The following is a 23647-nucleotide window of genomic DNA, read 5'->3' on the forward strand; positions in this document are numbered from 1 at the left end:
TTCTACAAAAAATTGTTTATATTGTCCCATTCTCTTAATTTCTTCTTGCCTTATATTGAGTAGATCTCCCATTTATATCCCTGTTTTCTCTCTCCTAGAAGAACAACTGTATTTTTACCATTAAGTATAAAGTATGTGCATCCCTGAACAATAGATTGTTTTCTTTTTGCCTAATTTTAAACTTTGGAATGTAGTCATTCTGTATGTATATTCGTGACTTGCTTTTTCCCCTTCATTGCATTCAGCAATATAAATACACCAGCATTTGTTGATGGACATCTAAGTTGTTTCCAGTTTCTGCTGCTGTGAACGGTACTTGTAGTGAATATTTTCATACATGTCTCCAGGTGCACAGGTATGAGAATTTCTGTAGGATGTGCACCTTAAGGGAAGAATTCCTGGGGTGGAGGTATCTGCAGTTTCCGCATGACTGAGGAATGCCATATCCTTTTTCTACGTGCGTGCACCGCTTCAGACTTCCGTCAGCAGCGTATGAGAGTTCCCACGACTCAGTATTGTCGGGGTTTAATTTTTGCCAGTATGGTCGTCATGTTGTGGTATCTCATTGCGGCTTGATTTATATTTCACTGATAGTTAATGGGGTCTTTTCCTATATTTACTGAAATTCATATTTCTTGTGTGACCTGTTCTCTAGCTCTAGTTTCTATGGATTGTTTATTTTTCTTATTGATTCAGCTACTTTATATAGTCTGGACATTAGGCATTAGTCAACAAGTGGGTGAAATTTTTTTCTTCTTCGTGGGCTGTCATTTCAGCTTCTTATGGTATCATTTCGTCACCAACACTATAATTCAAATGCATCAGTTCTTCTTTGCTATTGGTGAAGATTATTGAATATACCTTGGACAAACAAATCCATCTTGGAAGAAGTACAGTCAGAATGCTCCTTAGTAGAAGGGAGGATGGTGAGATTTTATCTTACATACTTTGGACATGTTATCAGGAGGGACTAGTTCCTGGAGAAGGACATCATGCTTCATAAAGTAGAGGGTCAGGGAAAAAGAGGAAGACTCTCAACAAAATGCATAGACGGTGGCTGCAACAGTGGCCTCAAACATAGCAGTGATTGTGAGGGTGGTACAGGACTGGGCGGTGCTCCATTCTGTTGTACATGGGGTTGCTATGAGTTGGAACCAACTTGACAGTGCCTAACAATGTATTGTTTACAAAACGAACATTCTGAATTTTAAAGCAATCTGATTTATCAGTCTTTTTCTTCTGAATGCTTTTTGTGTTTTAAGAGATGTATAACCCCAGTTCATGGAGCTTCTCAAATCTTACTTGTTTTACCTTTCACATTTAGGCCTTTTTGGAATTGAATTTCTGTGAATGATGTGAGAAACCAAACCAATACAAACCCATTGCTGTCGAGTCGATTCTGACTCACAGTGACCCTATAGGACAGAGTAGAACTGCCCCATAGAGTTTCCAAGGAGTGCCTGGCGGATTCGAACTGCCAACCTCTTGGGTAGCATCTGTAGCACTTAACCACTATGCTATCAGGGCTTCCGATGTGAGATAAAGGGGCCCATTTTCTTTTTTCCCCCCGAAATTGTCCCCCAAATTTTAAAGCTTATCGTTTTCCCCACTGGTCAGCTGTATCAGGTGTCCACCTATATGGAAAATCAGCATGTTGGCATTCTGTTCTACTCCATTGGGTATTTGTGTATATCTGTACCAGTCCTACAGTATTAATTACTGTAGCTTTATGGTAACTCTTTTTTTAATTATGCTTTTGGTGAAAGTTTACAGCTCAAGTTATTTTCTTATGCAAAAATTTATACACACATCGTTATGTGATTCTTGTTGCGATCCCTGTAATGTGACCGCACATTCCTCTTTTCCACCGTGGATTTCCCGTGTCCATTCAACCAGCTTCTGTCCCTTTCTGCCTTCTCGTCTCACCACCAGACAAGAGCTGCCCGTTTAGTCTTGTGTATCTACCTGAACTAAGAAGCACACTCTTCATGAATATCATTTTATGTCTTATACTCCAGTCTATTCTTTGTCTGAAGAGTTGGCTTCGGGAATGGTTTTAGTTCTGGGTTAAAAGAGAGTCCAGGGGCCATGTCTTCTAGGGTTCCTCCAGTCTTAGACCATTAAGTCTGGTCTTTTTACCAGAATTTGAGTTCTGCACCCCACTTTTCTCCTGCTCCATCAGGCACTCTTTGTTGTGTTCCCTGTCAGGGCAGTCATTGGTGGTAGCTGGGCACCATCTAGTTCTTCTGGTCTCAGGCTGATAGAGTCTCTGGTTTATGTGGCCCTTTTGTCTCCTTGGCTAATGTTTTCTTTGTGCCTTTGGTGTTCTTCATTCTTCTTTACTTCAGGTGGGTTAGGACCAATTGATACATCTCAGAGGGCCACTTGCTAGTTTTTAAGACCGCAGACACCAATCACCAAAGTGGGATGCAGAATACTTTCCTAACAAACTTTGTTATGCCAGTTGATGTCCCCTGAAACCATGGTCCCCAGAAACCTACCCCTGCTACTCTGTTCCTCGAAGTGTCTGGTTGTATTCAGGAAACTTCTTAGCTTGTGGTTTAGTCCAGTTGTGTCGACTTTCCCTGTATTGTGTGTTGTCCTTCTCTTCACCTAAGATAATTCTTGTCTACTATCTAGTTAGTGACTTCCTTTCTCCCTCCTTCCCCGCCCTTGTAACCATCAAAGAATGTTTTCTTCAGTGTTTAAACCTTTTCTTGAGTTCTTCTAATAGTGGTCTCATACAGTTTTGTTCTTTTGTGACTCACTAACTTCACTAAGCATGGTGCCTTCCAGATTCATCCATGATACGTTTTGCGGATTCATCGTTGTTCTTTATAGTAGCATATTCCATTGTGTGAATATGCCATAATTTGTTTATCCATTTGTATGTTAATGGGCACCCAGGTTGTTTCCATCTTTTTGCTATTGGAAACAGTGCTGCAGGTGAATATAGGTGTGCATATATCTATTTGTGTGAGGTTTCTTATTTCCCTAGGGTATATTCCAAGGGGTGGGATTACTGGATCACATGGTACTTCTATTTCTAGCTTTTTAAGGATGCTCCAGTTTGATTTCTAAAGTGGTTGTACCATTTTACATTCCCACCAGCAGTGTGTAAGTGTTCAGTCTCTCCACAACCTCTCCAACATTTATTATTTTGTTTTTTGAATTAATGCTAGGCTTCTTGGGTTGAGATGGTCTCTCATTGTAGTTTTGATTTGCCTTTCTCTAGTGACTAATGATCGTGAGCATTTCCTCATGTATCTGTTAGCCACCTGAATGCCTTCTTTGGTGAAGTGCCTGTTCGTATCCATTGCCCATTTTTAATTGGGTTATTATCTTTTTGTTGCTGAAGTTTTGCATTATCTTGTAGATTTTAGAGATTAGACCCTGATCAGACATGGCCTAGGCAAAATTTTTTCCCAGTCTGTAGTTTGTCTTTTTCACTCTTTTGGTGAAGTCTTTGGATGAACATAAATGTTTGATTTTTAGGAGCTCCCAGTTATCTAGTTTCTCTTCTGGTGTTTGTACATTGTTAGTTATGTTTTATATTCTGTTTATGCTAGATATTAGGGCTCCTAGCATTGTCCCTAGTTTTTCTTCCATGATCTTTATTGTTTTAGATTTTATATTTAGGTCTTTGATGCATTTGAGTTAGTTTTTGTGCATCATGTGAGGTATGAGTCTTGTTTCATTTTTTTGCAGATGAATATCCAGTTATGCCAGCACCATTTGTTAAAGAGACTGTCTTTTCCCCATTCAGTGGACTTTGGGCCTTTGTCAAATATCAGCTGCTCATAGGTAGATGGATTTATATCTGGGTTCTCAGTTCTTTTCCGTTGGTCTTTGTGTCTGTTGTTGCACCAGTACCAGGCAGTTTTGACTACCGTGGCTGTATAATAGGTTCTAAAATCAGGTGATGTGAGGCTTCCCACTTTGTTGTTGTTCTTTAGCAATGCTTTCCTTATCTGGGGACTCTTCCCTATCCATATGAAGTTGGTGGTTAGTTTTTCCATCTCGTTAAAAAATGTTGTTGGAATTTGGGTCAGGATTGCATTGTATGTATAAATTGCTTTGGGTAGAATAAACATTTTCACAGTGTTGAGTCTTCCTGTCTGTGAGCAAGGTTTATTTTTCCGTTTATGTAGGTCTCTCGGTTTCTTGCAGTAGTGTCTTGTAGTTTCCTTTGTATAGATCTTTTACGTCTCTGGTTAGATTTATTCGTAAGTATTTATTTTCTTGGAGGCTATTGTAAATGGTATTGATTTGGTGATTTCCTCTTTGAAGTTGGTGTAGCGGAATCCAACTGATTTTTGTATGTTTATCTTATATCCTGACACTTTGCTGAACTCTTCTATTAGTTCCCAGTATTTTTCTTGTGGATTCTTTAGGGTTTGCTGTGTATAAGATCATATCATCTGCAAATAGGGATACTTTTACTTCCCTACCAATCCAGATGCCCTTTATTTCTTTTTCTAGCCTAATTGCTCTGGCTGTTGGCTTTGTATAAATGTCCTTTATTGTGTTGAGGAATTTCCCTTCTTCTTCTATTTTGCTGAGAATTTTTATTGTGAATAGGTGTTGGACTTTGTCAAATGCCTTTTCTGCATCAATTGATAAAATCATGTGGTTCTTGTCTTTTGTTTTATTTATGTGATGGTTTACATTGATTGTTTTTCTAATGTTGAACCATCCCTGCATACCTGGTATGAATCACACTTGGTCATGGTGAATTATTTTTTTGGTATGTTGTTGAATTTTGTTGAGGATTTTGGCATGTATGTTCATGAGGGATATTGATCTGTGATTTTCTTTTTTTGTAGTGTCTTTACCTGGTTTTGGCATCAGGGTTATGGTGGCTTCCTGTTTTATATTTGTTCCAAGTACGTCATAGTTTTGATGGCATTTTAAATGCTATCCTATTAAAATTTCATTTTTTGTGTATTGTTGGTTTATAGAAATGCAATAGCTTTTCGTGTGTTAATTTTGTTTTCAACAGCCCTGCTTAAACTCTGTGGTCAATTCCATTAACTTTATATGTCCATTCTTTATGTAATGTACATAATCTTATTGATTGGTAATTGCCATTTCTATTCACTAGAATTTTTTATTTCAGATTTTTGCATTTGAGCATTTGTAATCATTCATCTTTAGGAAAAAGTAGAAAATATTGGTTGAATAGATTCATTCATTTATTGATTATTATGTGCTAGGTTTTTGCTAGAAGCTTATGTTTCTAAGTGAGATAATAATTTTCTGTTTTTTGCTACCTTTGTGAGTGACTGTGTGGGAAGCAGAATAACCTTAACCCTTGCCCTGCATTTTAAGGTGTTAAAGAATTTACTAGGAAAGCCACCTGACCAGTTATGTTTTCTGTGTTTGTGTTTGTTTTTTTTCACTACATAGCATTACTTTTCTTTCGATTTTTATATTGGCAGTTATATATATAAGTGGATTGCTGGGAGAAGAATAGCTTCCATTTTAGAAAGGAAATGGAATAATAATAGGAAGAATGACCTTCTTTTGACCTACTTTGAATGCATCATTTTTCTAAATAGTGCTTTAGTTCTGGGCTTAAGCATTGCATGAATTTAAAGAATTTTAAAGTTTTAATTTAGTCAGTCTCCAAAATGTGAGGCTCAAGAAACTGCGGGGTGGGGGGCGGGGAGGTTTTTGCAGTATAAAATGAGATATACCTGTGTTACATACTTCCTCCAAAAGAAAGAAGGTAAATTTTGCTAAGGTGAGGCTTCATCATGTTTTTGGGGAAATGCTTTTTTACTGAAAGAATATAATGATAACTATGTTGATTTTTCCCCACCTTTTATTGTGCAAGTTTTCAAATCTATACAAGTTGAAAGAATAATATAATGAGCACATATACACTGTGATTCATCAAGTGTTAATTTAAATTTTTCTCCAAATTTGCTTTAATTCTTGCATGCTCATGTTTTTGCTCACAGGCGCTCTCTCTCTCTGTTTGTATGTATGTGTGTGTATGTTTTATGTATGTGTGTATGAATTTTTGTATACATAATGCATTTTTGTGTGCATTTCATTTACTATCCCTTTCAGTTGCAACTCTTTTTTTAGATCCTCGTTTTGTTCTTGCATTGTTTTCCTTATTTGTTTTAGTTCTTTTTCTATGTTTTCCCTTAGTTGTTTAATTATGTTTAATGTTGTTGTATTATGTTCCATTTTTTTCATTATTTCATCATCACTAGGTGCCTTTTCACTCACTTTGTCATGTTGATTTGGCTCGGCTATTGTTTCTCCATTTTTTGTGTGCCTCCTGATTTTTTTGTTGGGGCATTAGAATTTTCAAGAGTGTTAACTTTCTCAGTTTTCCCAAGTATTTGGTGTTTTTTGCCCACGCTACTTTCTACAAGAAACTCTTAGGCGGGCGGAGCCTTTGGATTTTGCTTACCATTTCCTCTCTCACTCTGTGATAGTTCTTTCTCCCTCCCTGGTTTAATTAGGATTTGAAAGTTCCAGATCTCAATTTCAAATTTCAAACACACCAGAGAACATGCCGTGGTCAGTCTGTCTACCAGCCAGCGCTGCCACCCAGGTGAGATATCGTGTAGTAATCAATCTGTCCACAGGGGAGCACAGTCCTCTTTCTCTGGTTATTACTCTCTTCCCTACTCTGTTTCAGCAACCAAGTTTTTAGTCAGAAAACTCAGACTGAGCAAGCCACCAGTGGGGCTAGCTGTTGCCCTCTGGCTTTGCCTGAGGCTTCCTTCCCTGCTCTGTGGGGGCCGCTTGTATCTGAGCTGACATTCAGGCGATGCACAGGCAGACTTTTCCTGTGTTTCAGGAGGAGGAGGGGCTGGGACTCCCCAGAAGGACCTCTGAGAGATCTTTTTTTTTGTTTGTTTGTTTCAGAGCCCCAGTGGCCCTGTGGTAGTTGGGGGAGAAGTGTCCACTTAGCTGACCCTCCTCACTCTATTGTAGGGAACATTCTGTGACAGTTTGTATCAGTTCAGTAGCTGACACCTACCAGTTGGGGGAAGGTAGTCATACTCTGAACGAACTCCCAGGAAGGCCTGCCTGGGTCCTATCAGAGCCTGCCCTGGCGTATGATGACTGTGGGTGTAGCCTCCATACAAGCACACAGCAGCCTCAGTGAGCAGTCCTCAGCACCAACTGTAAGAAGGAGTAGACAGACCCAACCTGATCCCCAGGGAGGTGCGTCCTGTTGGTTTCAGAGGCCTGAGGTATGGGGTGCACAGGGAGACAGGTGTAGTGCTGACTATGGGAGCAGGCTCCACTGTGCAGGCCTTCTGTAGCAGTTTGCAACAGCCTGGCAACCAACAATTACCAGGTGGGAGGGAGATGTGATGCCCTGGTCACATCCCATGGAGGTTTCCTTTGTTGCTGTCACAGTCCCCTTGGTAGATTGTTGGCTCTGAGTGTCACCTCCACTCCAGACTTCTGTTTCCTAACCCATGACAGCCTCAGTTGGCAGTCATCAGCACCATCCAGGAGTGGAGGCGTACTAACCCTAGTTGACTTCCAGGGAGGCTTGTCCTGTTGGTTTCAGAGGCCAAAGCTATTAGGTACATAGGGAGGCAGGTAGAGTGCTGACTTTCCCAGGGAAGTCTGCCTTGTTGCTATCACAGCCCCCCCACTGTGGTATGTTGGCTACCGGTGTAGCCTCCACTAACGATGCCTGCTTCCTAGCACACAGTAGCTTCAATCTGCAGTCATCAGCCCTGACTGAAAGATAAAGCAAACAGACCTGAATTGACTCCCCAAAAAGTCTGTCCTGTTGGTTTCAGAGGCCTGAGCTATGGGGTGTGAAGGGAGGCAGGTAGAGTATTGACTATGAGAGCAGACTTCACAGCACGGTCCTTCTGTAGCAATTTAAAGTAGTCTTGCAACTGACAGTGTCTTGAGTGGGAGAGGTGCTGGCACCGGACCACTGGGGAGGTCTGCCTTTTTGATTTTAGAGCAGAAGCTTGGGGTCCTGTCTCTTTGTACAGGCAGGGGCTGTGGTGGTTAGGGAAAATAACTTTTTCTGGGGCTACTATCCCAGTTCACAGCAGCTGGAGGCTCATGTGGCTGGGGGAAGCGGAGGGACAGAGACAGTGGGAAAAGCAGTTTTCCTACTATATGCGATTCATTGATTCTTGCCTGTCTGCAATTCTCCGTTGCTTTCTTCTGCTCCTCTATTCAGAGCCTCTCAAAGCTGAGTACCATTTCTTTATTGTATTTCTTGTGGGGGAGGGTTGAAACAGTGGTCTTTTTACACCTCTGTCTTCCCAGAATCCTGTCTTAACTAGTATGTAGAAACACAGTTCATTTTCGTATATTGACCTTGCCTTGTATCCTGTCTAAATTCTAGTGGTTTTTTTCCCCCAGATTCCATAGAGTATTCTCTGTACCTAATTATGTAAACTGTGAATAATGACGGTTTCACTTTTTTGTTTGTAAACTTTATGGCTTTTATGTCAACTTCTTGCTTCATTGTACTGTTTAATTAATAGATGTGTTGGGATTGGACATCATTGATTTGTTCTTGATCTTATGAGAAAACAGTTTAATGGTTCATCATTAAAGTATGATGCTAGCTATAGGTTTATTGTAGATGCCCTTTGTCAGAATGAGGAAGTTCCTTTCTGTTCCTACTTTGCTGAGAGTATTTTCAATAATGGGTGTAGAGTTTTGTCATATACTTTTTTTGCATCTATTAAGATGATTATGTTTCCTTCTTAATTAGCATTACAATTACTCTGACTTTTTTTCAATATTAATCCAACCTTATGAAATAGTTTTATGAAATAAGTCCACCTTAATCATGATGTATTATCCTTTTTATGTACACCCACACCTCACTTATCATCATGGTCAGGTTCCAAAGACCAGATCATTATGCAGAAATTGGTATTATGCAAAAATGGAAGATGAGTACATCATTACATGACCACCAAACTGCTGAGAATCATGGCCCAGACAAGTTGACATATAACCTTAATCATCATAGCCAGCATTACTCTGCCTTGCACCCCAGCCAAGTAAATAAATTTTCAAGTGCCATCCAAGAGGTATATCCTGATGACAACCACTGCAATTTTAAAAAGGCTGTCTGGAGCCCTTGTCCCCTCCTCTGGTGCATTCCCAAGGACCCCACCTTCTTTTTATTCCCTCACCCACTGCCTTCTGCCTAATTGCCCCCTCCGCACCAATTTCACAGTGGTCCTTCTGGCCCAGGGTGGGTGGGCACACACACTGGCACTGACCCCTTAGCTGGCGATTCTGCCACGGAGACTCTGAGTGAGAGGTTTGTACTTGGGTGGGACTGTAAACACTCCCATTAGTACCCTGAGCCCTGTCCCCGTGGGCACCCACTTGACAGACCTTGGTCCCACCACCCCTCACTACACTTCCAAAGGCCTCCACCTGACAGGAGCCCCTGCCATGGGCACTCACTTTTCCAAAGTTCACTCCAAGAAAGGACTCTCCCTTCAGCTCTACAGAATCAGCTGACACCAGGCAGTGCCCAGCCCTCCCACGGAATGCCCTCTTCCCTCTGAGCCACCTGTGACCCCCCACTCCTTCAGACCCTTGACCAGGACTCGGGCCAAGGCAGCAGCCACAGAAATAGCCATGCCTGCTGGCTGCGAAGATAGAGCTTGAATCTCCCAGGCCAGCCGCTCTCAGGAGGAGGCTCCAGGCACTGTGGCTAATGGCAAATGAGAGCTATCCGTTACGAGGCAAAATTCCATCTCCCAGCAGCTGGGAAGCAGGGAATTGGCAAACTTGAGCTGTCAGAGACAGACAGCAATTTTAGCTGGTGACTGCTTGGTGCCTTGGCCAATGGGAAACCTGAGTATAGGATGGCAAATGAGAGGGAACGAGGGAAAGGTGAGTCAGGGAGGCCATGAAAAGTAAGTTTTTTATATCCATAGTTACCAGAGGGGTACACAGCAGGACATGCAGGGCCACAAGGGAGCCCCTCAGTTTCATTTCTGCCAGACATTTGTCATTAACGTGCAAAATAGTCAGATGGTAAATCTTTTACTGTTGTCATAAACGGGAAATGTCAAATAATGAGACAGTCAATAAGTGAGGAGTGGGTATATTGCTGGATTTTTTAGAATTTTGTTAAGAATTTTTGCATCTGTGGTCATGAGGAATATTGCTTTATAATTCTTTCGTAATGTTTTTGTCAGTTTTTGGTATGGTTATGCTGATCTCATAAGTTTAGAGGTGTTTCCTTATTCTCTGTTTCTGAAAGAGTTGGTATTTTTTCCTTAATTTTTAAATAGAGTTTATTGGTGAAGCCATATGGGCCTGCAGTGGTCTTTGAGGTTCAATTCATTTACTAGACATCATGCTATTTAGGTTGTCTGTTTCTTCTTGTGTCAGTTTTGATAAGTTGTGTTTTTCAAGAAATTTGTTCATTTCATTTGTCACATTTATTTGTATGAAGTTGCTCATGTCTGTTTTGTTTTTCTAAAAAAATGTTTATTGAGGTAAAATTCATGTAACATAAAATTAATCATTTTAACCTGTATGATCTAATGGTATTTAGTACATTTACAATGTTGTGCACCCATGCCCTCTATCTAGTTCCAAAACATATTCATCATCCCCAAAGAACACACCATTAAGCATTCACTCTTCATGTCCCCTCCCCTCTCTCCCTGGAAACCACTAATCTGCTTTCTGTCTTTATGAATTCATCTATTCTAAATACTTCATATAATAGAGTCATATGTGACCTTTTTGTCTGGCTTATTTAGCATAATGTGTTTGAAGTTTAGACACATTGTAGTGTGTAGCAGTACTTTATTTCTTTTTTATGGTTGAATAATATTCCATTGGGTGTATATACCACATTTTGTTTCTTCATTCATCTGCCGACACTCGGGGTGTTTCTACCTTTTGCATATTGTGCATAGTGCTGCCATGAACATTCATGTACATGTATTTGTTTGAATACCTGTTTTTTAATTTTTTTTGGTATATACCTAGGAGTAGAATTGCTGGGTCATATGTTAATTCTATGTTTTACTTTTTGAAGAATCACTGAACCGTTTCCTCAGTGGCTGCACCATTTTACATGCCCACCAGCAGTGTGAGAGTTCTAGTTCCTTCACATTTTTGTCAATACTTGTTATTTCCTGTTTTTTGTTTGTGTTTTGTAACTACTCTAGTGGATGTGAAATGATACCCTATTGTGGCTTTGGTTTGCAATTCCCTAATGAATAATGATGTTGAGCTTCCTTTTATGTGCTTGTTGGCCATTGTTAATGTCCTTTTAATGTCTGTAGGATCTCTTTCATTCCTTATATTGATGTACTTTATTTTCTTTTTTATAAGCATTGTTGGTGTTCACCAACCTTTACAAATAACCAACTTGGTGGGTTTTTCCCATTTTCTGTGGAATTTATTTCCGCTTTTATAATTTATTCCTTCTGCTTACTTTGGGTTTAATTTGTTCTTTTTCTAGCCTTAAGAAGAAAGCTTACATCACTGACTTTTTTTTTTTTTATGACATAATAAAATAAAATTTTAATTCTGGCTCATATTACAGTCCCATGAGATATTTTGTAGGTAGCCTTTTGCCTGGTGATGTAGGCTTCTAAATTTGAGTCTTCAGCTTGATCATCTGCTCCATCAGGGGTTCTCTGTTGTGTTCCCTGTCAGGGCAGCCGTCAGCTGTAGCCGGGCACGATCTAGTTCTTCTGGTCTCAGGCTGGTGTTGTCTTTGATTTATGTGGCCCTTTCTGTCTCTTGGACTCATAATTACCTTGTGTCTTTGGTGTTCTTCATTCTCCTTTGCTCCAGGTGGGTTGAGACCAATTTATGCGTCTTAGATGGCTGCTTGCTAGCGGATAACCTTTTTTTTTTTTTTAACTCCAGAGCTGATACAGACAGACTGCATTCCCCTGGAACTGGAGCCCTGAATTCAGACTTCTAGCCTCCTAGACTACTGCTTCTGTAACGCAGATTCCTCGAGTGGCTAGTTTTTGTTGTTGTTGGGTGCCATCAAGTTGATTCCGACCCACTCCACAACAGAATGAAATACTGCTCAGTCCTGTGCCATCCTCACAGTTGTTATGCCTGAGCCCATTGTTAAAGCCACTGTGTCAATCCATCTCCTTGAGGGTCTTCCTCTTTTTCGCTGACCCACTCCTTTACCAAGCATGGTGTCCTTCTCTGGTAACTGGTCCCTCCTGATGACGTGTCCAAAGTATGTGAGATGAAGTCTTGCCATCCTCGCTTCCAGGGAGCACTCTGGCTGTATTTCTTCCGAGACAGATTTGTTCATTCTTTTGGCAGTCCATGGCATATTCAGTATTCTTCGTCAACATCACAGTTCAAAGGCATCACTTTTTCTTCAGTCTTCCTTATTAATCATCCAGCTTTCACATGCATATGAGGTGATTGGAAATATCATGGCTCTGGTCAGGTGCACTGTAGTCCTAAAGGTGTCACTTTTGCTTTTTAACACTTTAAAGAAATCTTTTGCAGCAGATTTACCCAATGCGATACATCTTTTGATTTCCTGACTGTTGCTTCCACGGGTGTTGATCATGGCTCCAAGTAAAATGAAGTCCTTGACAACGTTGATCTTTTCTCTCTTTATCATGATGTTGCCTATTGGTCCAGTTGTGAGGGTTTTTGTTTTCTTTATATTGAGGTGTAATCCATACCGAAGGCCATGGTCTTTGATTTTCATCAGCAAGTGCTTCAAGTTGTCTTTCAGCAAGCAAGGTTGTGTCACCTGTATATTGCAGGTTGTTAATGAGTCTTCCACCAATCCTGATGCCACATTCCTCTTCATATAATCCAGCTTCTCAGATTATTGCTTAGGATATAGAACAGAAATTTGTTTTTCACCCTCCAAATCAGGGCCTGGGCTGTGTCGATTCCTTTCTGGTAGGTAGTTCCAAGTGTTCCTTGTTCTTTGGCTTGTAGATGATCCTCTCATAGCCTCTATCTTCTGTTTCCCCATCCCCCCTCACCCCGTGTGTGTATGTGTGTGTGTAATCTGCCTTTTTTTTTTTTTAATTTTTATTGAGCTTTTTCAAGTGAACGTTTATAAATCAAGTCAGTCTGTCACATATAAGTTTATATACACCTTACTCCATACTTCCACTTGCTCTCCCCCTAATGAGTCAGCCCTCCCAGTCTTTCCTTTCGTGACAATTTTGCCAGCTTCCAACCCTCTCTATCCTCCCATCCCCCCTCCAGACAGGAGATGCCAACACAGTCTCAAGTGTCCACCTGATACAAAGAGCTCACTCTTCATCAGCATCTCTCTCCTACCCACTGTCCAGTCCCTTCCATGTCTGATGAGTTGTCTTTGGGAATGGTTCCTGTCCTGGGCCAACAGAAGGTTTGGGGACCATGACTGCCGGGATTCCTCTAGTCTCAGTCAGACCATTAAGTATGGTCTTTTTATGAGAATTTGGGGTCTGCATCCCACTGATCTCCTGCTCCTTCAGGGGTTCTCTGTTGTACATCACTGACTTTTGACCTTTTTGTAATATAAACATTGAACTGACAAATTTGCTTATAAGCAAATGAAGTGTTCCACAAACTTTGTATCCCACAAACTTTGTTACGTTATCATTATCATTTATTTTAAAATATTTTGTAACTTCTCCAGTGGTTTATTCTTTGGCCCATAGGTTATGTGGGAGTATGTCACTTAAGTTCCACATCTTACCTGGAAGTGGGCATCTGCCCCTGTATGCTTTATCCTGTTACTATCTGTAGGAGAGGTTTGTTTTTAACCCAGTGATTTAACTAAGTAATTGGCTTAAAATGTTGATGATTCGGTTATTTCCACTGTAAATTTTTGTAATTACTAAAGCAGAAATAGAATGGACTTAGATTGATTTCTAATTTTTCTTGTATTGAAAAATATATCCTCAGATTCCAAAGTGTTTCTGAAAAGCTGCACATGGAATGTAAAGCAGAGATGGTGACGCCCCTGGTGACCAACCCTGGGCACGTGTGCATCACAGACACAAACCTGTATTTCCAGCCTCTCAATGGGCACCCGGTAAGGACTGCCCACGGGGTCCTGCTGAAGAGCTGCTTCAGCACTGGAGTGCTCACTTTTGTTGCTGCTGTTGTTTTAATGTTTTATTGTGTTTTTGGTGCAGGTTTATGTAGAAAATTAGGTTCTCATTTAACAATTTGTATACATACTGTTCAGTGATATTGGTTACATTCTTCACAACATGTCAGCATTCTCATTATTTCCATTTTGGTTGTTCTCTTTCCATTAATCTAGCTTCTCTGTCCCCTCTAGCCATCTCATCCTTGGTCTAGGGTAAATGTTAGCCATTTGATTTCATCTAGACGATTATTTTGAGAAGCACAGTACTCATGGGTGATATTATTTATTTTATGGGCCATCCTGTCACTTGGCTGAAAGGTGACCTCTGGGAGTGGTTTGAGTTCCAAGTTTAAAGAGTATCTCAGAGCAGTAGTCTCATGAGCTCATCTAGTCTGTACGGGTCCAGTAAGGCTGGCCTTTTTTAAGAAATTTGAGTTTTGTTCTACATTTTTTGGAGTGCTCGCTTTTATCCTCTTTCCCCTGAGCTTGACTTCACATTCACAGAGTCCTCAAAATCACCTACCCCAGTGGCTGTCTTACAGGCCCCTGTGTCATCCTGTGCACGCCCACCTGGGTTTGAGCACCTCTGACCCATTTCCTGTCATTGTAAGGCACTTGTTCTCGGTGTTATAAAAAAAAGCCCTGCCATCTTGATTCTAGGAAAGTTAATAGAGGTTTTTACCTTTGTACTGAGAAGTACTTCTAGAAGAGACCAGTGAAATGTACTAAGATGAAGAAAGAGATGGAGGGGGCGTGTGTGTGTATGTGTATGTGTATGTGTTTGTATATACATGTATGTTAGTATTTCTCCATTCTCCTTCATTGCAGACAAAATCAGCAGATCTGAACCTTTCCCAAGGAAGCACTGTGTAGTACAGAGGGGCATGCAGAGATGCTAGAATCTGGCCTAGCATTAGAGCTCCTACTGTGATTGTGGAAGCAGTCTTCTCTTTCACAGTGTGGCATAAACAGTTAAGCCTTGGCTACTGACGTTGGCGTTTTGAACCCACCCAGAGACAGCTCTGAAGAAAGGCCTGGTGATCTGCTTCTGAAAGTTTACAGTCTTGAAAACCCTGTGGAGTACAGTTTTACTCTGACATAGGGGGTCACCATGAATCAGAGTCTACTCAACAGCAGCTGTTTTCTGTTTGTTCATTTTTTGTTTCAGACTTATTAGTCCAGAAAGTAAGATTAACTCAGGTTTCTACCCTAAAACTTGTAAAGGTTTGTAGCTTGTCTAGATCTGGCTACTATTTAGAGTGGCTCATGAGAAGAACAGAACCCCTAAGCATTCTGATAGTATAGGGGAAGCTAAAAGAACCCAGAGGGTAGCCGTAGGAAGTGACACCCCAGAATTTCTCCAGGCTGGTCATTATATGTTGCTAAAGGATCTCACACTTTCTCAGTGAGAAACAACACTATTATGATTGTATCTACTAGGTGGTGGGGCAGACTCTCCAAATCCTCCAGTGTACATCACACATCTTGCTGGCTGGGTGTTCTCCAGTGATGTGATGAGTTGGCTTGGCCACTACTATTATATAGCTTGGGTCAAAAACTTGTGGGAAATGCCCGAGTATGCACCATGCTTCAGGGTCCATAGTGTGAGCATTTATCCCATTTCCAGATCTCTGGGCCAGGATCCTTGTCCAGCAGTCCTCGAGATCAGACTTGGGGTCTTTAGGGTACTTTCAATGGCCAGACAACCTGGCCTCTGCTGGCACTTCCTTACTTCCACTCAGGAGGGCAAAGGCGGAAGTGTTGCTTTTGGCCAGTCTCAGTGCCTTTCTAAATCCCATTCCTCTTAGTAGTGAGTGTTTTAAGACTGTAGAGAAGCAAGAAATTTTTCCTCCTCATAAGTGAAGAAAAAGTTTAGAGACTCTGCTTGATGTTACTTATAGTTATTTATGAACCATAATACACTGTAATTTCTAAGGAGATAAGACAGGATTAAAAAAAAAATTTGTACTGGTATTAAGCAAATCATTAGTTTATTAAAGATAGGAAAAATCCTGCGAGGTTATCTCTACCAAGCATTTAATCTTCCTTTTCACCCAATGGCCTTGCAGTGACCTGAAAGACAGGTGATTGTGTGGTCATTTTTTTGGAAGGTTGGTGGATTTGTGAAGATCATAAATCCCCTGAAGCATGGAGGACCAGAATGTGAAGCCAGGCGTGCCTTGTCCCTGGCTCTCCCTTCCTGAGTGTTTACTTGTAACATGTCGGGAAGGCAGGAGTTGGTCATTTTTTTCATTTCTGATACTAAAGAACAGCTGCTAATTGTGTCAGCATGTTGATGCTAGAGATTGTCTTTCTGTTTTTGAAGAAACCTGTGGTCCAGATAACACTCCAGGATATCCGCCGCATTTATAAAAGGAGGCACGGCCTCATGCCTTTGGTGAGTCCAATTGGAATGTTAGTTCTTCTAGCTGGATAACTGTCATAACCTCAGCCACAGGTTATTGGATGGAAGCACCCAGGGCATATCTGAAAAGTACACACATGCTATGCCATAAGCAAATGGACTCTGATTCTTGCTGTTCTTCTTTTTGTATGAGGTAGACATTTATGAAGCGCTAACTCTGTCCTGTAAGTGAGTACTATGAAAATGTTTTGGCTCCAGGAGCAAGAGGGCTAGAGTGCCCTTGAGTTTCTCATCCTCTATTCACAGAGTTCAGGGACTGGTGCTCGAATAAAACACGTAGAACCAATCTAGTACTACTTGCCACCACCCCATTCACAGCAGCCAGGTCTCAAAGTAAAATTTGGAAGATAATTACAGTGGATTGTAGTAAATTCACAGTTAATTTAGGTAATTCAACCTTTGGGCTTGGTGAGGGAGAAAAATGGATTAAAAAACCATTTAAATCATATGGGCAGCTCTTCCACCAGTCCCCTAAATAAGCAGAGGACCATATTTGTGTTGGTCCTGCATGGTTACTTGAGAAATCAAACTCCACATAAGGTAGGATTCCATAGTGTTTTAATTTGGCATCAATATAAATTAATTTTTCTCCCTTGAAGATCAGCCAGGAACTTGGTGTTATTCACAAAAGCTTTGTGGAATTTTAAGCATCTTGTTTTTATGTTTTAAATTTGTGCACTGTAACTGTTTTGCCGCCAGTTTTACTTAAAAGGTGACTTTTCATTTCCAGTGCTAATAGAGGGTCAAGGAAATAGAAAACTATTAAAAATCTTTTTTTGATACTGAGACATGCTCAGAAAAAGAGAGGAAATTAACACTGATGAAATGCTGTCTATGTACCAGGTGGTTTATTTATCATCACAGGTTCTAAGAGATAGATAACATCGTATTTTACAGATAAAGAAGTTGAGACTCAGAGAGTTAACCTTCCCAAGTAAATAGTGAAAACCTGTATTTGAACCCAGGGCAACTCCTTGATTTCATTCTTTCTTAGTCTACTTCTGTCTCATCTCAGCCTTAAATGCACAGTATTCACAGTTAGCTTATGGTTTTCTTAAAAATAATCAGGACTTATTAACTGAATCAGTTATTATCAATTTTGTAGGTCTGCCTAATTGTCATCTGATCCAGAAAGAAACCTAAACATTTGTGTTTGAAGAAGAGATGTAAAGACATGCATCCACTAATTTTGAATTTCAAAATAATAAGCTCTCAAAAACAATTATCAAAAATATTCAACACCTAAAAGGACTTTACAAAGTTTGGCTGAGATACATGTCTTATTCTCAGGACATTTAAAATGTACATGTCGATGAATCAAATCTAGATGGAAAACACGAAGACAAGATCAGCAAATCAGAAATATAAATGTTTAATTGAAAGGCTTTTGCAGTTATGTCGCTTATATGTTGGGATTGCAAGTTGCATACAATGCTATTTGATTTATTCTCTTCTTTCTGAATTTACAGGGCTTGGAAGTATTTTGCACAGAAGACGATCTGTGTTCCGACATCTACTTAAAGTTCTGTGAACCTCAAGATAGAGACGACCTCTACCATTGTATTGCTACGTATCTAGGTTTGGTGCCCACCCTTCATTGTATCTCTTCTTGTAAAGGTCATTTGACCCCTAAGTAACTGGGATAGGAGCTAAAAGACGAAAAATGTCATCTCCAGAATCGCCTCTCTGTGGTTCTGCTTACTTCTTCTCATCAGTAACTATAGTTGCCAAAATAAGATTTTTAGAAAACTAAGGGAAATACAAGTAAATTTTGGCAACAGTTCATTACAACTGTGTGTTTTAGGAACTCTTGATAAATATATTTAAATGTTTTTTCTATCGCAACAACCTCCATATTAAATGGATTATGAGGAGTTCATACAATTATTTTTATGTCCAGTTATGTCTAATGGTAGTTTATGAAAACCGAGGCTCAGTTTTTATTGTGAGACCATGAGCCATCCAGTCATGTATTTGTGACAGTTGATTGTGATCATAATCACAAATGCAAGAAATGAAGCAAAAGGGACACGTGAACCTTATGCTCAGTATAGTACCTGGGACTGGAATCCCTTTTACTGACTGATATTTCATCAGTCTTCCGTGGTGAATGTAAATTTCCCCACCTTTTTTAGAGAAAACACCTGTATTTTTCTTTTCTGGTGTAAACATAATATTAAATTGCCTGGCCAAATGAAATTATTCTTTTTTACAGAGGTGCCAGATGACTGGAGTAGAGTGATTTTTAAAAACGGTTGTAGGGATTTTAATACAATCTCTATTCTGTTTGCTTTTCTAGTGTGCTGTGACACCGTTTATGTGCTAGAATGAAGCACATCCTCCCTTAGAAATGAATTTTCTCTGAGGAAGGAATAGTTTTCTTTCTGTAAGGAATATATTTTATTTTACAGTGGGTTTAGAGTTAACTTTTTTTTTTTCCTTCTTAGTTAAGCTCTTTAGGTTAACTTAAAACATTAATATAGCTTTGGTACAAGTTTATTCTTATCTCTTGCCTCCTGATTTAATTTTTTTTTTTTTTTAATTTTTCTAACTGTAACAAGATCACAACAAAAAACTCAGCTTTCATGGTGAGTCCTAAAATTTCAAGTATGAAAACTTGCCATGGTCTAAATTATAGTCTGTGTGATATAAAGCTGTCAGTTTTCTTCGAGTTTCTTCTTAAGATTGTTTATGCTGTGTCTGTGGTATTTCAAGAGTAGAACATGAGTACAATAAGTATTTTGATTTTTAAAGCCTCCAAAAAAGCAACCCCCCTGCCATTTACTTGATTCCGACTCCTAGCGACCCCATGAGGGCGTCCAAGGCTGTCAGCCTCTGTGCAAGCAACGCCACATCTGCCTCCCGTGGAGCCACTGGTGGTGTCAAACCACCGACCGTTCGGTTAGCAGTCAGGTGCTTTAACCACTGCGCCACCAGGGATCCTTTTTAAAGCCTAGTCACCGATTAAAGAAGAAATTTGGTAAAAGTAAATAAGAAATTTTATATCGACAAATTAGAGAAGTTGCTTGATGCACCCAATAAAAAAGTTGAAAATAGAATTTTCTAAACAAAGTGGAAGATCTACATGTGGGCCAGTTGCCTTGATTTTATCCTCCCTCTGAGAGGAAGTTATAGTTGATGCCGTGTTACAGATGCTTTCACTTTTACTGAGACATTTCTGGCTCTTTCAGCTTGAGAAAGTTGTCCCTTCCGCCAAATACCTTTTTCTCATATAGCAGTTTCTTTTCTTTTCATTATTTCTGACATGCGTAAATAATATGTAGTCATTGACAAAAATAGTATAACTCTTCCAGATTTGAAAGAAGACTAAATGACTGTTTTGTTTTGATTTCATAAAAAAAGTTGAGGAAATAAGCTTTCACAGATGGCCCATAGCTTTTTAAAGGCAGTAAAACTCAAGCACATTTGGAAGTATTTTTCATTAGCTGTATTGTAGACTATATGTAATATAGTAAATATGTATTACCAAGTAAATACATATACAATTGCCTCATGCTTTCATATTTGTTTAGGTTATGTCATGTTTGGGGGATTGGGTAACAATGATATTTAAGCATTTTCCCCCTTGGATCTTGGAGATGTTCACATTTAATGGAACAATTATATGGGTGAGAACAAGTCAACAGCCTACTTTTCCTTTGCTTAAAATGTGTTTTTCAGAAATGCATTGAACGGTTTACATCTGAAGCATCTAGATTTTATGTGTTAATTCCAAATGAGCCAACTACTTGCACAGTGAAGTGGCTGGCTCCGTGGCCCTTTTTCCCTCAGAGCGCCACGTGGCCGAGCACACTGCCGAGAGCTACATGCTGCAGTGGCAGCGGGGCCTCATCTCTAACTACCGGTACCTGCTGCACCTCAACAGCCTGGCTGACCGGAGCTGCAGTGACCTCTCCCAGTACCCTGTGTTTCCGTGGGTAATAAGGGACTATCACAGCTCTGCACTAGGTAAAGGCCGTGCACGAATTCTGACAAAGCTGGGTTTGGAGTGGTCACCTCTGTTGGCCTTAAAGGAGAGAATAAATTATGTTTTAGAGTCAGGATGTGTTAAGTGAATAAATTAGAACCCGTTTGGGTTTTATTACTAAAGATTACCCATCTCCATTCCAAGATACTGAATGTGTTATATAAACCAACCAAAAACCAAACCTGTTGCCATTGAGTCAATGCCAACTCACAGCGACCCTATAGGACAGAGCAGAACTGCCTCATAGGGTTTCCAAGGAGCAGCTGGTGGGTTCGAACTGCTGACTTTTTTGGTTAGCAGCCATAGCTCTTAACCACTGCGCCACCAGGGCTCCAGGTGTTATATAAGTATTGTATGTTACACGTTTTCTCCACCATCTCTTAATTTTTTTGTTTTAATCTAAAAAAAAGTACTTTCATACGTTAAGGGCACACATAGGAAAGTATGTACATGATTTTAATCCAGCATTTTCATTATTACTTGTAAGTATCATGTTTTGAAACATTTAAGTTTCTCCCTTTGAAAAATGGGACTCAGTTTATCATATTATTTTAAAAATTACATTAGAAGATATGGTTACCAAAAGTATTAACTATTACAGAACATTTGAAAAATACTGAAATAATCAGAAATAATCATCTATAATCACATTACTGAGAGAGAAGCATTTTAACAAAAATGTTATAATTTTATCTTGTAATATTTTAAAGTTATAGACTATTAATAACAGATTTCTATTGATAGTTCACTAAATCAAGCCCTTGTTCTTGAAAGAGATAACAGACTTTCTAGGACTGTGAGAATTTATTTCTATGATAATATTCTGGTCCCCAGATTCTAAAATTATGCCAGTATCACAGAATAATAATATTCAGTATAATTCAAACTTAGAAAATAAACCTTGGTAGAATAATGGCTTTTAAAATGTGCTAATTTTTTGTTATTTCACTTGGAATATAGTTTGTATTAACAGATTTTTTTTAAAGTCAATATACAAGGTGTTATCAAATTAGAGATATTACTATTGAGTTGGTATTGCTAACTTAAAACACAAAAAGTTCTAACCTTTTCTTTATAGCCACATCAGTAACCAATGGAAGTACTAGTAATTCTTAGAGACCTATCTCAATTTTTTTAAAAACTATTTAATTTGTAGAAATAAATAAAAGTGTGCGTATGAATCAATTTGGGAGAATAATGATATTAAGTACAAGCTGGAATTATGTATTCCTTTTCTTTTATAGACTTGTCAAATCCAGGAACCTTCCGGGATCTTAGTAAGCCAGTTGGGGCCCTAAATAAGGAACGGCTGGAGAGGCTGCTGGTATGTGGTGCACTTTGGGTGCCTTGGATTCCAGGCAGCTTCATGAGCTGTGCTCTGTGTTTTTCTAAGATAGGGAGAGATGCATGGGAGTGAGTGGAGGGCCTACATAATAGTTTTCTCCCTTACCCCTGTGCAGTAATGAATCGCCTTTCGATAAAACAATTTGGACTTTATCCTTGGTTCCTGAGAGATAGCTTTTAGAATTTCCTGAATAATTGAGGTGCCTTTGTTATCCAGAACCTCCAGATCACAACTGAAGATTTGTGCCAGTGAGTCGATGCTAGCTAGCCAGGCCAAAAGTCCACATGGTAGCCTGATGTCAGCTAACCTCATGATCTAACCTATCATGTATATGCAGTGAGGCCTCAGTCACGACTGTGTAGTGAAGCCAATGAAGGTACTGAACACAGAGGCTCCAAGAGCTTCCTGGTTGGCAAAAGGAGGATGACGTACCCGCTTTGGGATATGGAAGCTCTGCGTTGAGAACCCTCCCAGACCTTGCCCATGTGTCTCTTCTTATGATCCTGATTTGTACCCCTTAGGTCCCTGCTGGCACAGTGGCTAAGCATTTGGCTGTTAACCAAAAGGTCAGCAGTTCAAATCCTCCAGCCGCTGCTCACTCCTTGGAAATCCTGTAGGGTCGCTATGAGTCAGAATTGACTTGATGGCGGTGGGATTTTTTTTAAGTACAGTACTTTCTGTGAGTTGTGTAAGTCTCTCCAGAGAACTATCAAACCCAAGGTAGTAGTGGGAGCCAGCAGGTGAAAGTAAGGGAGAACGGGGGAGGCCTCTGAGCTTGCAGCTTGCATCCTGAAGGGGTAATGGGAAAACCCTGAAATTGTGGCCTTCAGGTTAGAAGCAAGGGCATTGCATGAACTTTGGAGTTTGTGGCTGTTGCTGCCCTATTTGGCAGTCTGAAGTACAGTGTCCTTTTAACTTGTGAGCCCTGACCCAGCTCCAGGTGGCTGGAGACAGAGTACCGTGTGGGTGGCTGATGTCAGAGATAATTGAGAACTGGGAAAATGGCGATTTGATTAATCTTCACATTTTGGGGACTAGACTTGTGTTCATTCTTACCAACAGATCTCCCTTCACCCATGAATGTAGCTGCTCATCATTTGTGTTTTTTGTCTATAGCTCAGGAAGTAGCGGGGTAGCCTAATTTACAAGTTCACTGACTTGTTTTCATGAAGGTACTCTGTGATAAATTCCACAAGAGATGCATAAAGTCAGTTCTGTTCAATCAGCTCCCACATTGTTATCACTAAGCCGAGAAAACCAAGATACTTGTGTTTATTCACAGATCATTTTCCTCTTTTTATCTTCTCCTTTTCTTATTTGAGAGAAATTAAACAGACAAACAAACAAAAAACCAAACCCATTGCCACTGAATCCATTCTGACTCGTAGCGACCATATAGGACAGAGGAGAACTGCCGCATAGGGTTTCCAGGGTACAGCTATTAGATTCAAACTGCCCGTCTTTTGGTTAGCAGCCAAGCTCTTAACCACGGAGCCACCAGGGCTCCTAGAGAAGAATTAAGGAGTATAATATATCTACGCCGTGATTTCTTTTAGACTTTAACTGCTTGAGCCAGCATAGAGCAATGCTTTTTTGTTTTTCTTTTTCCTATATTGTAGACACGCTACCGGGAAATGCCAGAGCCAAAATTCATGTATGGAAGTCACTACTCTTCTCCCGGTTATGTCTTGTTTTATCTTGTTAGGATTGGTAAGATTCTTTATCATCACCCCAGTTACATTTTATTTCCCTGGATTCTTGAGTGAATCTATGATATGACTTAACTGGTAATTTTTTCTC

General features: G+C 40.0%; 1 protein-coding gene across 4 annotated transcripts in view; it reads left to right on the forward strand.

Moving 5' to 3' along the window:
* NSMAF (neutral sphingomyelinase activation associated factor) overlaps positions 1-23647 on the forward strand; it is a 72138-nt gene that overhangs the window by 31280 nt on the left and 17211 nt on the right. For all 4 annotated transcript variants that reach the window (XM_049854451.1, XM_049854454.1, XM_049854453.1 and 1 more), the window contains 6 exons: positions 13900-14029; positions 16416-16487; positions 17984-18092; positions 20307-20483; positions 21747-21826; positions 23467-23557. In XM_049854451.1, the coding sequence (XP_049710408.1) occupies positions 13900-14029; positions 16416-16487; positions 17984-18092; positions 20307-20483; positions 21747-21826; positions 23467-23557 (659 nt within the window). The remainder of the gene's footprint in view (positions 1-13899; positions 14030-16415; positions 16488-17983; positions 18093-20306; positions 20484-21746; positions 21827-23466; positions 23558-23647) is intronic.

Source organism: Elephas maximus, chromosome 15, assembly GCF_024166365.1.
Source record: "Elephas maximus indicus isolate mEleMax1 chromosome 15, mEleMax1 primary haplotype, whole genome shotgun sequence".
In the NCBI taxonomy this organism is placed as follows: Eukaryota; Metazoa; Chordata; class Mammalia; order Proboscidea; family Elephantidae; genus Elephas; species Elephas maximus.